The 15,805-nt window shown below is 37.7% G+C and overlaps 1 protein-coding gene across 1 annotated transcript in view; it reads left to right on the forward strand.

Annotated features, from left to right (window-relative positions):
* The first annotated feature begins 2,684 nt into the window (after nt 1–2,684).
* The window catches only part of zgc:172076, a 34,076-nt gene continuing 20,955 nt past the window's right edge, over nt 2,685–15,805 (forward strand). Inside the window, exons 1-5 of the mRNA XM_040004225.1 lie at nt 2,685–4,979; nt 5,437–5,483; nt 6,326–6,524; nt 8,980–9,137; nt 9,428–9,560. Of these exons, the coding sequence (XP_039860159.1) occupies nt 4,964–4,979; nt 5,437–5,483; nt 6,326–6,524; nt 8,980–9,137; nt 9,428–9,560 (553 nt within the window). The 5' untranslated portion in view covers nt 2,685–4,963. The remainder of the gene's footprint in view (nt 4,980–5,436; nt 5,484–6,325; nt 6,525–8,979; nt 9,138–9,427; nt 9,561–15,805) is intronic.

Consider the following 15,805-nt stretch of genomic DNA (forward strand, 5'->3'; position numbering starts at 1 on the left):
TTTTTTCACACAATGGTATTTTTGGATGGGGAATGTCGCTGCATAGCCACTTTCAGATTTAGAGAAATTAAATCAGGTTGTTTGTTTTGTCAGGTTGTTTTGCAGGATGTTTAACAATATGAAAAACATAAATCATAATGACAACAGAAAACAATCAAAAGCACACAAGTTGACACACACAAGTTGACACACACAGGTTTAAATGACTACTAAAGGTAGCTATCCTCCCCTGTGATCTGTTTGCTTGTAATAAGTGTATGTCTATAAAACGTTAGTGAGTTTCTGGGCTTGGGGGCATGGTGAAAGCAAAAGAATTATTAAAGGATCTCCAGGAGAAGATAGATGAACTTTACAAAACAGGAAAAGGATATAAAAAGATATCCAGGAATTTGAGACTGCCAATCAGCAGTATCTAAACTCTGATTGAGAAGTGCATGTATCTAGCGTAGTGGGCATAATAACAGCAGAAAGCGCACACATACTTGCTCATATAAGTTACTATGGACACACATAATCAGGCAACAACAAGAACCACTCTCATTTACATATTGCACCCTTGTGGAACCTCTCGCTACACTTTTTTTTTCCTGAGTGATGTATGTCTTTTATTCTCATTCATTTAAGCATCACACACAGTGAGCAATATTAGCTACACATTAGCTATGGGCACACTAAGGTTTGTCACATGGAATCTGTTGGAGCCAGAGGTTAAGGATAAGAGGTTAAATATATTTTAAAAAACAAACAAAACAAAAAAAACTACAGACAGACCTGTCACAGCTACAGATGAATTTAAAACACTTGTGTTTCCTAATGTGTTCTCAGCCTGCTATATCTTTAGGGGAATAGTAATTTTAATACATAAAAGTGTTAATTTCACAGTACTCAACAGGGTTATAGATCCAGAGAGAAAATTTCTAATCATGGAATTATCTATACAAAGATATGTATTGTAAGTGTATAGGGCCCAAATGTTGACGATATCTTGGTCTTCCACGCTTTTTTTTTACTGTAGACTCTGAATATCTAGGTTGCTCTCTTGTTCTTGAGGGAGACCTCAACTTTAGACTAAATTAAGAAATGGACAATCTTAATGCAATAATCCAGGTACAATGGCTTGCAAAAGTATTCGGCCCCTTAAACTTTTCCACATTTTGTCACATTACAGCCACAAACATGAATCAATTTTATTGGAATTCCACGTGAAAGACCAACACAAAGTGGTGCACACGTGAGAAGTGGAACGCAAATCACATGATTCCAAACATTTTTTACAAATAAATAACTGCAAAGTGGGGTGTGCGTAATTATTCAGCCCCCTTTGTTCTGAGTGCAGACAGTTGCCCATAGACATTGCCTGATGAGTGCCAATGACTAAATAGAGTGCACCTGTGTGTAATCTAATGTCAGTACAAGTACAGCTGCTCTGTGACGGCCTCAGAGGTTGTTTAAGAGAATATTGGGAGCAACAACACCATGAAGTCCAAAGAACACACCAGACAGGTCAGGGATAAAGTTATTGAGAAATTTAAAGCAGGCTTTGGCTACAAAAAGATTTCCCAAGCACTGTTCAAGCCATCATTCAGAAATGGAAGGAGTATGGCACAACTGTAAACCTACCAAGACAAGGCCGTCCACCTAAACTCACAGGCCGAACAAGGAGAGGGCTGATCAGAAATGCAGCCAAGAGGCCCATGGTGACTCTGGACGAGCTGCAGAGATCTACAGCTCAGGTGGGGGAATCTGTCTATAGGACAACTATTAGTCGTGCACTGCTCAAAGTTGGCCTTTATGGAAGAGTGGCAAGAAGAAAGCCATTGTTAACAGAAAACCATAAGAAGTCCCGTTTGCAGTTTGCCACAAGCCATGTGGGGGACACAGCAAACATGTGGAAGAAGCTGCTCTGGTCAGATGAGACCAACATGGAACTTTTTGGCCAAAATGCAAAACACTATGTGTGGCGGAAAACTAACACTGCACATCACTCTGAACACACCATCCCCACTGTCAGATATGGTGGTGGCAGCATCATGCTCTGGGGGTGCTTCTCTTCAGCAGGGACAGGGAAGCTGGTCAGAGTTGATGGGAAGATGCATGGAGCCAAATACAGGGCAATCTTGGAAGAAAACCTCTTGGAGTCTGCAAAAGACTTGAGACTGGGGCGGAGGTTCACCTTCCAGCAGGACAACGACCCTGAACATAAAGCCAGGGCAACAATGGAAAGGTTTAAAACAAAACATATCCATGTGTTAGAACGGCCCAGTCAAAGTCCAGATCTAAATCCAATCGAGAATCTGTGGCAAGATCTGAAAACTGCTGTTCACAAACACCGTCCATCTAATCTGACTGAGCTGGAGCTGTTTTTCAAAGAAGAATGGGCAAAGATCTCAGTCTCTAGATGTGCAAAGCTGGTAGAGACAAACCCTAAAAGACTGGCAGCTGTAATTGCAGCAAAAGGTGGTTCTACAAAGTATCAACTCAGGGGGCTGAATAATTACGCACACCCCACTTTTCAGTTATTTATTTGTAAAAAATGTTTGGAATCATGTATGATTTTCATTCCACTTCTCACGTGTGCACCACTTTGTGTTGGTCTTTCACGTGGAATTCCGATAAAATTGATTCATGTTTGTGGCTGTAATGTGACAAAATGTGGAAAAGTTCAAGGGGGCCGAATACTTTTGCAAGCCACTGTAAGTAAATCTCAAAAGGTTGATTCTGTTCATCTGGACGTAGCGTTTTCAGTGGGAGAAACGTTTCGTCACTCATCCAAGGGACTTCTTCAGCCTCGAAGAAACCATAGAAAATGTTGAAATGGGGTGAGACTAAACAGTTCCTGTTCAAGCAAACGCACAGGACCTCCATTACCAAAAAAGTCAGTTGTTAGCAAAAAACAAGAACGTGTTTTCAGCAAGAGAAAGTGATTATCGCTATATGACAGCACTGAAAAACAATCCCATTATCAGGCCAGTGTTGTTCAAGACCCCCGTGATGAGGAAGAGCTCAGGCATTGTGTATTGCCTTTTTACCCCCTTTAATTGGCCAAGACAGTGTCGGGCACCAAGTGCCCAACATTCCAGATTACCAGTCCAGTTTCAGTGCCATCCACATTATTTGTTACTTTCTAATTATATCACATTGCATTACCTTATTTACTTACCCCATGTAGAAAGTAGTTAGCTTTTTTGTTAATTGTTTTTCATAATCAGAATCAGAATACTTTATTATTCCCTATGGAAATTATGTAGGTGAAGTTGCAGAAACTAACCTAATGAGCCACTGACTAACCGACTGCATTACTTTGTGTCATGCCTTTGTCAGTTAACCTTCCAGTGTCGGTAGACACATAGGTGTGTCCAGATCATATGGCCAATTTAAGAAGACATGGCTGCAAGACTCAGCCTAGCTGAATCCCTTTAGGATTTAAAAGTATCAAATATCCTGGGTCAAGATATTAACTCCAAGTTGATGCATCTCTGATGCAGTAGTAGTAGTAGTAGTAGTGGAATAATGATTAATCCTAATTAAATTATTTTAAAAAGTGAGAAAATAAATTGTATTAGATGGAGGAGTTGTACAAGGAGATGGCCACGCGCAGGAATGATTTACTGAACGACACAGGAAATCATTCCTGCCTGTGGCCATCTCCCTGTACAACTCCTCCATCTAACACACTCTAAGCACTGCAATAGTTACACCCTTTTTGCACACACTCTACAGTAAAATAGCAATTGACAAAGTTCACAGGTTAGAGTGTAATGCCAATCATATATATTCCACCCCTGTAATATTCTTACCTCTGTAATATTCTTGATATGTATAATTGAGTGATTTGTATATATTAGCACTATTTCTTAAATCTGTAAACTCGGTAACATATTGTATTATTTAAATAGTTTGGTCTGTTACTGTTACTGTCTTGAAGCAACTGTAGCCCACATAATTTACTTAAGGATTAATAAAGTATTCTGATACTGATTCTGAAATGAGTAAAATACTTTACTAACTCATATTTTATTACTTAATTCGTTATTAAAATACAAAATCCTTTATTTTTATACATTTGACTTTTCTGGTCCTTCATTCATGTCACATTTTTGTTTTTTCATGAGAACTTCCTGCAAACCTTTTTTTAATTTTGTTGTTCGTAGGAGCAGTGTGTAGAATTTTGAGGTCAAAAATGTTTGCAATCCAGATGGATTACGGTTTTAATATTGCAAAATGTGGAACAAGTGAATACTTTGTGTATGTACTGTAAGTGGTGGAGTTGAAGAACTATGTATTACACATCCTTTACTTTAATTTAACCTTTGCAAAATAAAACTGTCAGGCTACTAGTGTCTTTCTCCCTCTGTGACTTTACCTACCCTCTATATTGGTACACCTAGTGTTTGACACCTGGTGTTCAATGTTAATTTTTATCAGGCGGAAGTGAAGTCCCACCAGGGTCGTGAAATGTGTTGCAGGTAAGACAGGGGAGAGAAAGATTTAAATCTGATGCACTTTAACTAGTTAGGAAACTGTGTTTTTAATTTCAGAAAAGACATTACATAGCACCACTAGATCATCACTGTCAAGACTTGATTTCACAGAAAGCTGCTATTGAGCACATTTTTTTAAGTAAATTTAAAAAAAAAAAAAGAATCAAGCCATATGAACAAGACTGTTCAAAGCCATATGCACTGTAAGAATAGAATAGAAGTTAAAAAAACAAAAAAAAACCATGACGTCATACATTCTGAACTGAGGGATTAGAGCATGACCTCCCAAACACACATTCAGAGCAGCTCAAACATAGCAGCAGTGGTGTGTTGTGTGTGGTTATAAAAAGGGTGACATTGTGCGGACTGTAACTGGACTCCTGCAGGCTGCAGGATGAGATGCTCACCACAAACACAACTATTCTTAGATATTTTGTTGGTGTTGTACAGACAGCCATCTGTTTTTCCATCAAGACGACAATATGTGGAGGGTCAAACGTGAGTGTCCCATCATTTTCACTGCATGGTTCTTTTTTTCCCATTCACTGTAATAAAGATTTTTGCCATACACTGCATGACTAACATCTTTTATGTTACTTAAACTGAGAAGATGATCTAACTGATAATGTAACCAGTGGTATTAACAGGTTAAAGTCAGAATAACATCAAAAGCTAATATGTTTACTATCAAGTATAGTTACAAGCCTGATACAAACATTAATCAGTATGTAGAGTGCATTGATTTAGTAGTAAAGAACGCTAGCATTTTAAGTAGAAAATCATCAAGTTTTCACCACTAGATTATTGGTTAACTGAAGTCCTTTCTGATCTTGTCTCTGGACCAATATTTTCATACTTATATGAAGATTTTTAAGACTGACTGTGTTTCTGTCTTCAGTACTGTTAATCTGTTTGATTAAAATTTTGATCTCTTACCTTTTTGACTTCTGCTCAGCTCCAGTTACATTTCCTAAGGAGGTGAAATACCGGCCAATTTTAGAGGTAATTATAGCAATGTAAGAATAAGAATAAGCAGTGTGATACAGTGTAATTCAATAAAAAGAAATTGTGTCATACACAGCTGAAGTCAAACATAGCAACAGAGTATATCAGAAGGTAATTATGGATTAGATATTCTTGATCACTGATCATTTTGCAGACGTGAACTAACAACAGACACTCAGCAGCCTCACTGTTTTTACAAAGTGGGACAGTTCTTAGCAGTTTTCCTGACTGATTTTAAATGCTGTCAAAATCTACTCTCATAACATGAATGCAGTGTAAGATCATAGCAAAAGGTTTATTTGTTTATTTTTTCATAACTTTTGGTAGCTAAAGAAAAAAGGATGAAAATTTTCATTAAAAAAAAAGTAACAGAAAGATGACAACATTACATTTGTCATTCAGCATTGTGGCTGTGTTATTCTGTCAACCCTATAATGCACTTAAACACATATTTGATACATGAGTTTCTGAGACCTCTATCTCATCGACATGATCAATACATGCCATAATTTCAAAATGTTATGGGTAAAATTCTTTTTTTTTTCTAAAATTGACATTGTTAACAAAAAGTTGCCAAAAACGCCCAATGTATCAAATGTAATACAAAAAATATACAATAAATATATTATAAAAATACAGCATATACAAAATGATGTAGCCAGAAAATGTTTGTGGATTTTGTTATAAGAGTTAATAAACATCTCATTTTTTAATTCATATATTAGGAGACCTGGATGTAAAATGTGATGTATTGTTCTGTGAACAGCAGTGACCTCTGGGTTATTAATATAATAGTTGGTCACTTTACTCTCTCTTCTGTGTTTGTCCTTTCTCTTAAGAATTTAATTCCCCCTGACCCCATGGCCCGATTTCACCTGAAGAGAGGTTTCCCTCAGGAGGAGTTTCCTGACTTGTGCAGGAACTTTACCTGGATGGGTCGAATCCTCACACTGGATCTGTACCGCCGACAGTTTAACCGCTGCACCCAGAGTGGAGTAATCTTTGATGACGTCATTCGTCCCGGCCTGGAGGAACCAGGTGATGTATTTTTTTTTGTTTGTTTGTTTTTTTTAGTTATTTTGTATGTGTGAGATTTTTCTTTGCATTATAATGTTGATTTAAGTTCAAGTTTTATACAGTTTACTGTTGCATTTGGTTCTTTTTATGTGTTTGAGTTTATTTGCTTGAATGGTTCATGGTTTCTTGTTGGTCAGGTTCCTTTTGAGTCTTTGTCTCATCCCCTGTGTCTCCTGTGTGTCTGTCGTGTCTTTTGTGTTTATCTGGCTCCTCACTCTTGTCTCTGTTTATTCTCCCTGTGTGTCTCACTCTCTCTCTTTGTGTCTTAGTCATGTCTTTTTGTTTTGTCCTTGTCTCCCATTGTCTTCCCTCCATGTCCCATGTTCCAGGTTTCAGGTTTTTCATGTTTCTTATTTTTCTTGCTTCAAGCAAGTCATAGTTCTTAGTGTCTAGTTTTGCCGAGTTTAGTTAGTATGTCTTAGTCTCCTCTAGCCTTTTGTTTTTGTATTTCCGTGCACAAGAAACGGCTCGCTTTTTGTTAAATTTCAGTTTTGTATCTGAGTGTCCGCTTTTGGGTCCATACCACAAACATATGATCTGAGTCTGCAAATCTTTACAGAGAGGCCAAAACACAGAATTACAGCAACATGAAAATTAGTGAACAATTGGTAACTAATTTGATAGTATTTACATATATAAAAGAATTTGAGATATGCATGAAAAAAAAATCATAATTATCGTTGTTTCATCGTTGGTCTAACATATAATATAATATAAAGTTAGCACAAAAACTAAGGAAATTTGTTTGGTCAGTTATTTCTTTGTTCTAATTATGGTTTCTGGAAATAAATCTTTTATTACTGGAAAGCTTATTTCCCCTTAAATGATGCCATATTTGTAAGGAATATGTGCATTTGTGGGTTGAGAGTAGAGTTGAGTGGGTTGTCCTCATGGAAAACTTGCCAAAACTTCTCTGCCAATGCCAAACTTGCAAAGTTTATTTCAATAAATGAATTGTTTTAAATTTATACAATTATTATAAAAACGTATAAAATAATTATTCTATTAAATCTGTTTTGAGCTTCTGGTACCCCAGGTGCTGACAATTAGGATTAAGCAGTACCTGCTATAGCAGTTAGTTGATGTCTGCTCCAAGCATGCCACGTTTGACTGATCTGGACAGGGCCCATGCCACAGGACAACTTTAATCTGGTGTTCGATAAAACAAAGGTGCAGTATCATTTGGATGAGTCCTAGTATCATATTCAGAGTGGCATCTAAGTCCCATATAATATGGAATGTGAGATAGGCCACAAAGAAGACATCACCACAAGAAGATCATTTCCTCACCCTGTCAGCACTTAGGCAATCTTTTACAAATTTGCAATCCAGAAATGAATGTTTGCATTACCCAGGCAATTCAGAGCAAAGTGCACACCACCAGTCTTCAGTCTCCTGGGCTGCCAGGAGGCCTGTAATGACTGCCCTTCACAGTCAGGCCTGTTTGCACTGGTCTCTATAACATGTTCAGTGGAATCTGAACATGTGGAGGAATGTTACATTCAGCAACAAGTCCAGATTTTTGCCTACAGCAACTGGATCATGGATCAAAGTGTGAGAAGAAGCACAACATTATTACTATTAACTGCTGCTCCAACTGAGTAAAAGTGTGATGTTTCTGGTTCTTATATAGCACTTTTCTGCTCTCTGAGCACTCAAAGCGCTTTACACAACTTGTTCATTCACCCAATCACACAAGCACTTTCCTAAGTTGTTAGTGATAACATTCATTAACCTATGGATGCATCGCAGAGCAACCTGGGGTTAGTATCTTGCCCAAGGATATTTGGCATGCGAAAATCCAAGACTGGAGGAGACTAGGACCAAACTACCAACCTTCCGATTAGTAGGTGACCTGCTCTACCACCTGAGCTACAGCCACCCTGCACTGGGAAAAAAAAGGAGTGCCACATTGGAGGCAATTTCAATGCAAAGAGATACTGAGATAAGATCCTGCAAACAGTTGCAATGCTGTATCTCTACCTGTCATGATCCTGGGTTTGTAAACAGCATTTTCAGCTTTGGACTCTCAGTCTTCTATTTGATGGTAAATGGACTGGTTCTTATACAGTGCTTTTCTACTCAAACTGAGCCCTCAAAGTGCTTTACACAAATTGCCTCATTCACACCATTCACACAAGCACTTTTTGCTTACCCTATTTAAGTGCTATCTAATATTCACACACATTCATGCTCTGATGGATGCATAAAGTTTACATACTTTAAGTTTAAACACTTTAATCTGTTTTACTTTACTTACTGTTTTACTAATTACTCTGGACATTTATTGAAAGAAACCTTAAACGAATGAAGTCCAAAGTGGTAATTCCATAAGCATCTGTGGAGAAATTTTTAGGTAAATGTTTAGATTATTCACTTGGTCCTTCTGTCACTTTTGTTCCTTTTTTTAATGAAGGAGATTATTTAGGTCCTGTAGCTGTCGGGTGTGTTGCCGGCGATGCCGAGTCCTACATCCTGTTCTGTGATTTCTTTGACCGAGTTATTGAAGCATATCATGAACAGAAGATCACCAGCCAGACACCAGAGAGTGACTTGAACTATGACAACTTGAAGGTAGCTACTCAAAACACTGTGAATAATAAACCTGAAAATAATCGCAGCATGAATTGAAGGCTGTGTGCCCTACAATCAGCTGATTTCAGTTCGTGTTGGAGGATGAAAATATTGGAGCAGTTTATGATCAATAAAATTAAAGTAATGTTCATATGGAACATTCATTTTATTGACTGATTTTTTTTAATTGATTTTATTATCAATTCCCATCCCAATTGATCTGGCTAATAAATTGTGTGTGTGTGTGTGTGTGTGTGTGTGTGTGTGTGTGTGTGTGTGTGTGTGTGTAGGGTGGTGATGACTTGGACAGATCATACGCTGTACGCTGTGAGGTTAGTGTTGTTCGAGGTATTGAAGATTTCTGCTTCCCAACACACTGCAGCCGAGGAGAGCGCAGACGGCTTCTCACACTGGCTAGGCAAGGTACTGTAAGTCTTTATTTCAGTACTAACAAAGTACAGTGCCAGTACAAAAACACAATCAGTCCATCAATCCATCCATCCAATTCAGGGTCACAAGGACCTGGAGCCCATCCCAGCATTTACAGGGTGACAGACTACACCTTGGAAAAGTTGACAGTCAATTACTGGCCTAATAGAATAGAATAGAATAGAATGGAATAGAATAAACCTTCTTGGACCTTCCACTGGGAGAGAAAGTTACAAATTTGTTTTTCACTTAGCTGTTGCCTAAGAATTTACATCCTAGATCGTCCCTCCTTCTCCTCTGAGATATGGACAAGGAGTCTATCTGTTTAACATCTCCCATGAACTTACAGTGCCCCACTGTGTGTGTATGTGCAATAAGGTCCATTTGTGACATGCATATTTGCATATAACTAAGTGACAAAGTGATATTACTATCGATAAAGTGATCAATACATAGAATAAAGAAGTTTGCCACCACAATGGCTAACACTAGCATCACTGCGTGTAGCCACGCTCTTTGAAGATCATCTTCGCTTATGAAAGTATTAGGTCACAGCAGTACTAGCTAGCTATTGTTTTTTGTATGCTAATGTGCTCTTTGTAAATAAAGTTTAAAGCAGCTCAAACTGTAAGAGCCAGCACTGAGCCTTGTTTTACACAGTGTTAGAGCAATAGCTGCAACCTACAGCTTTTAAATGATTTTTATTAATTAGTAATTACATGTAATTTTAATTAAATTAAAATGAGTAATTTTATTAACTAGTAATTATTCATTCATGTTCATCCCCAACTGGTTATAGATGATTATCAAGGACCAAGTTAAGCTAATCCCAGCTTCTCTAACACTGCAGGTTGAATCTTGGCATTAAATGTCTGGTATGTTGCAATGAGTAGCATTTAACCAAGTACTGTACCTAGTCAAGTGTGTGATAAAGATACAGAAAGTAAAATTTTATTATTAATAAAATATATGTAAAAAAACCCAAAATTGATTCAGTTTATTACTTTTCTCAGAATGCTCTGTGCATATAAAGACCCTGTATGCTATGATGGGGAGCTCATCACCCATCCCAACTGCTGCTTCTGAGACCTCCGTAGCACTCGCCCAGCTAGATACAAACAATCAGTCTTCGTGAGAGTTCAACTTGGTTTCACTGGTGGAGCATTTGCAGTTACTTTTTTGGGCCCTAAATATTATTTCTAGAACTAGCATAAGTGAAAGTTTTAATCCATCCATATTCTTTTGTTTATCTGGGGCTGGATTGCAGGGGCAACAGCCTAAGGAGAGGAAGTCCAGACCTCCCTCTTCCTAGCCACTTCTTCCAGCTCACCTGGGGGACAACTGAGGCATTTCCAGGCTTTCCTCTGAGATGTACTCTATTCAGTGTGTCCTGGGTCTACCTCAGGGCACACTCTATTCAGAACACCATGCCCAGGAGGCATCCTAGTCAGATGCCCAAACCACCTCTTTGATGACTCGTTACGCTATATCAGCCATTCTCTGGAGAAAATTCATTCCCAATTTCCACTTTTTGTATCAGCAATTGCATTTTTTAAGTCACTACAAAGAGCTTATGACCATAAGTGAAGGTATCGATGTATATCAACCAACTGACAGCTTCACCTTCATACTCAGCTCTCTTTACCAAAACAGACTAGTACAGTATGTAGGTCACTGCAGAAATCCATCTGTCAGTAGCACACTCCCGTCTCCCCTCACTCATGAACACGAAACAAAAACGTCTTTATTTTCACAGAGATCAAAAATTTAGGTTATTAAGTCCCTGCAGATATTTTAGCTGATGTTTACATTTTCAGTAGATCTTTGTGCATGTAGGTTTGTTTGTTGACAACAACTTCTCTGGGAGATGAGGACGCGCCCACATTTGTTTCATTGTAGAAGATGTTACGGCTTCAACAGCACTTTGAGTCAGCTTTTTGGCATTGGACTCCGAAACAGGAAAACCTGCTACCTGAACTTTATGCAGCAGAGATTGTCTCAGTGATTTTCGACTCTGTGTCCTCTGGTTTACTTCCTACTCGCTTCCTTCTTTAGCCCACAATGCAAATCATTCCAAAAGAGTCATGTACATTTATTGAAAAGAAAGTCTGTAACTTGCTCACATTTGTAGTTCTACTTGTTTATTGAATTATATTTAAGAAGAGTCAGGTTATTCACATAACTTAATGTTTTTTTTCCATTTTTGCATTGTGTTTTACAGATTCAAGTTTCAATAAGTTTATTGTCATATACCCTGCAAAACACAAGTGGTTACACAGAGCAATGAAATTCTTACTTTGCAGTAAGAAACAACTAACTAAAATAAAGAGTAAACTTAATCCTAAGCATAGAATTCAGCTGCATTCAGCTTTTATGCTCCTTATATCTGGAACAAACTCCCAGAAAGCCTCAGATCAGCTGAAACACTCAGTTTATTTAAATCCAGGTTGAAGACTCACCTGTTCTCAGCTGCATTTGAATAAAGCACCAAATCCACACTTTTAAGCTTAAATTTCAAAACTTACATTTAACTACTGATTTTATCTACTGTTCTGATTTTATCTGTTTTGATTTTATATACTGTTTTGTTTGTTTGTTTGTTAGTTTGTTAATTAGTTTGTTTGTTTGCTTGTTTTAATCAATTTTAAATCATGCTTTTTATTTGTTTTTGTTTCTAATGTCTCTGTAAAGCACTTTGAATCACCTTGTTGTTGAATTGTGCTATACAAATAAACTTGCCTTGCCTTGCCTTGCCTAGAAAATAGCATTGAAAATAATAAATGCAGTAAAACAAGTGATTTATAGCACTTGTAGTTTATGTATCTTATGTGTGGGTGTAGTCAGAATTTAAAGTGCAAGTAGTTGCAATACTGTCACAGCGGTAATTTAAACAGAGTATGTACAAATTGCAAATTTAATAATTTAATAATTTTTAATAATTACAGTTCGACAATATTTCAGTGATTCAGTAGCCTGATGGCCTGTGGTTAGAAACTTTTTTTAAGTCTGGCTGTCCTTACTTTCACTCTCCTGTAGCATCTGCCAGATGGCAGGAGCGTGATCAGTGTGTGCTGTGGGTCGGTTCGGTCCTTAATGATGTTGTGTGCCCATTTCCTGGTCCAAGTGTTGTAAATGTCCCGTAGTGGTGGGAAGGGTACTCCACAGATGAATTGTGCCGTTTGATTCACACGCTGAAGAGCGTTCCAGTCTAGGAAGCTAGGAATCACCTTTGAACAAAAATCCCTTTTAAAAAATGCTCTATGGGTTTAATTTAGGGTTTAGTTTAAAGCACTTTATTGTGCAGAAATAAGGTGCAGCATAAATGGCAAACCTCAGCAGCAAGCGCTGAGGTTTGCCTCCTTGTCAAGATAAAGCCATCCCCAGCTTTCGGGTTAAGAATTTTTTTTTACAGTACTCATGTTATTTAACCAAACTTTTGATGGTTGGTGTGCAATTTCTGCTTTGAATACATTCATTGTTTATATTTAACAATCTAAGCTCAGATTTCGAAGGAGATAGTGTGAATGTGTGTAAATGTGTGTGTTTTCCACGTCATTTACGGTATACATCACAGTATCGGGCACAGAACCTAAAAAGCATACAAAGGATCAGTTTCAGCTTTGGTTTTCATCACATATATTTTATTAATAACTACATTTCACTCATTATCTTTACAACACATTTGACTACCTCTGGTCGCAGGTAGTTAAAAGATTGACTCCCATAAATGCCATAATCTTCCTTGAGAGACACTGTTACAGAAGTGTAAAACATTTAAAGCATAAATAAAAGATTCAATGAGCTTTACAGATTTTGTATACGGTGTTCCTCTGTGGTCAATTTGACCCAAAGTTGTTTAAGCTATGTAAAACATGTCTATCTGTGTATGTGACCTAAAATTCTTACACCTCATGTTTAGGGATGGGTACCGGTATCCGGTGCCATTATGGCACCGGTTCTGACATAAACGGTAGTAACCAGACCGAAAAGCAGCGCACATTTCGGTGCTTTATTTCGGTGCTTTATTTCAGTGCTTTTTTTTTTTCCTGAGATGTCATACACTTTGGATTCTAGCCAATCATTTTACCTTTCCAAGGATAGTAGGCGGGCCCAGGTATGTACGTTCTTTTAGAGCAGAGCTACAGATTGAAAATGCCGAAGGTGAAGCGGTCAAAGTCTGGCTGTATTTCACAGCAAAAGTTGCAAACTCAGCAGCCTGCAACAAGTGCTTTAAGGTGATACTGTGATACTGTGCAAAGGAGGTAACACCTCGAATCTGATGAAACACCTGGCGACGTATAGCATTTTGTTAAAAGCCGAGAAATGCGGCGTATTTGATAGCTTGCTGCGAGACCTCACACCGTGCACATCTACTGCGGGTGGTTTGCCTGTTATCGGACCCGGAGTTAGCAACATCCCCCAAAAACCCGAAGAGGAGACTCCTGGCCCCTAGCCCTGCCAGTGTAGCAGAAATGATGACAGATGATGATGGCAGCAGCAGCCGTTCTTCTCTGCGGGAGTAGCTTAATGTTGTTCGTGTGTAATTTACGTTGAGTAGGCTAACCACGTTATTACATTAATGCATGTAAGGTGAACTAGTAAACACCGTCGTAGTTACATGCAGCTGTCTTGTTGTTTGATGGCAGATGCTCCCTTCACCCTGGCCAAAAAGGCTGAAATGACCAAAGAAAAAGTGGAAAACAGCTAAACATGAGAGGTTTTTGGACAAAGTTTGTGTTTTTTCCATTGATTAAGCACTGCTTCCAGCCAAGAATGATACCATATATGCCCCATAGCTGCAGAAAAGGCTAACATTGTTATCTTTTTACAAAAAAACAGCTGAACATGACAGGTTTTTGGACCAATTTTGTGTTCTCCATTCTTTAAGCACCGGTTCGAGCACCATTTAAGCACCGGCACCGTTTCAAAAGTACCGGTTAGGTACTGGTATCGGATAAAACCTAAACGATACCCATCCCTACTCATGTTATGGTCACTATATGTACCTAGAAGATTAAGCAGGGTATACTTTAGCACTGACCTGTTTTGTGGTTGACAAGATTGATCTCTTCACTGTAAGAAATGTATGTAAAAATTACCCGAAATAACTGTAAAATGGCAACGGTAAATTACCATCAAATCAAAAGGAGTAAATGATTGTAATATCTATATTAAATTTCTGTATATTGACAAATGGTGATTTGCTTTTATTTTTACACTGCTAATACGTTGAAAATATATTAATTTACAGTAATATGGCACATAGGTGGCTCAACCTACAATTTACATTATAATTCTGTATGAATGACAATCTTTCCTGCTTTTTTCATTTGAATTTACAATTTACAACTGTATGTTAATTACTCAAAACATACCGTGCTTTTAATTTTAACAAAATGTCAAAACATTGTTAGAATTATTGTGAAAATTATGGTGAATTTTTTTTATATATATAACAAGCTCAGACCGTTTGATAAAACAGTATATCTTAACAGTAAATATGAGCAATTACTAAAAATAAAAAACATGTTTATTTCTTTAAGTTCTACAGTCTCACCAAGTAAATAAGACAGCTATTTACAATGAAAAAAATATTTTGTGGCCTAAGTAATGGCAAAAGGCCATTTTCTATTGTAGAAGTCATTAGCTTACAGCTTTAAGTGTTTAAGGTATGTGCTAACTAAAAATAAAGACAAGATGATAGTTAGTTTATTAAATTTTAATGAAGTTTGCAGATTGTTTTGGTGAAGTTTAATAAACTCAGCCGTCTGCTCCTTGCTATCTAAAATATAACAGGACACCGGAGTATATTCTCCAGCATCTCACACTTCTGATAATCAGCTGTCTGCTTGACGTTTATTCAGCTGTGTAAAAACTATAACTTTAATCTCAGCCAAACCGATTTACTCAGGAACAAATAAAATACTAAAAAAAAGCCAAACAATAAAATTTGTAAGTTATCTAAGTGACTATATCATGTTTAACCTGAGTAGCGAAAGATGGCGGTGGGTTTGAAAACGATTTGCCGGGAGTCCGGTGTTCTCAGCGGCTCTAGTGAGCCTTGAACCCCGGCTAGCTATCGAGCTGGTGGGTAACAGACGTCTCCGAAAACGTCGGCGCACTTTTGAAAATATGTGGTGTCCTGATAAACTGAGCAGATATTTGAAGTTTACACAGCTACATTCTCGCCTGAAAATATGTTAAATGTTTATTTTGTGACCCAGAAAGAATAATAAGAG

Source organism: Simochromis diagramma, unplaced genomic scaffold (assembly GCF_900408965.1).
Source record: "Simochromis diagramma unplaced genomic scaffold, fSimDia1.1 OVJJ01000565.1, whole genome shotgun sequence".
NCBI lineage: Eukaryota > Metazoa > Chordata > Actinopteri > Cichliformes > Cichlidae > Simochromis > Simochromis diagramma.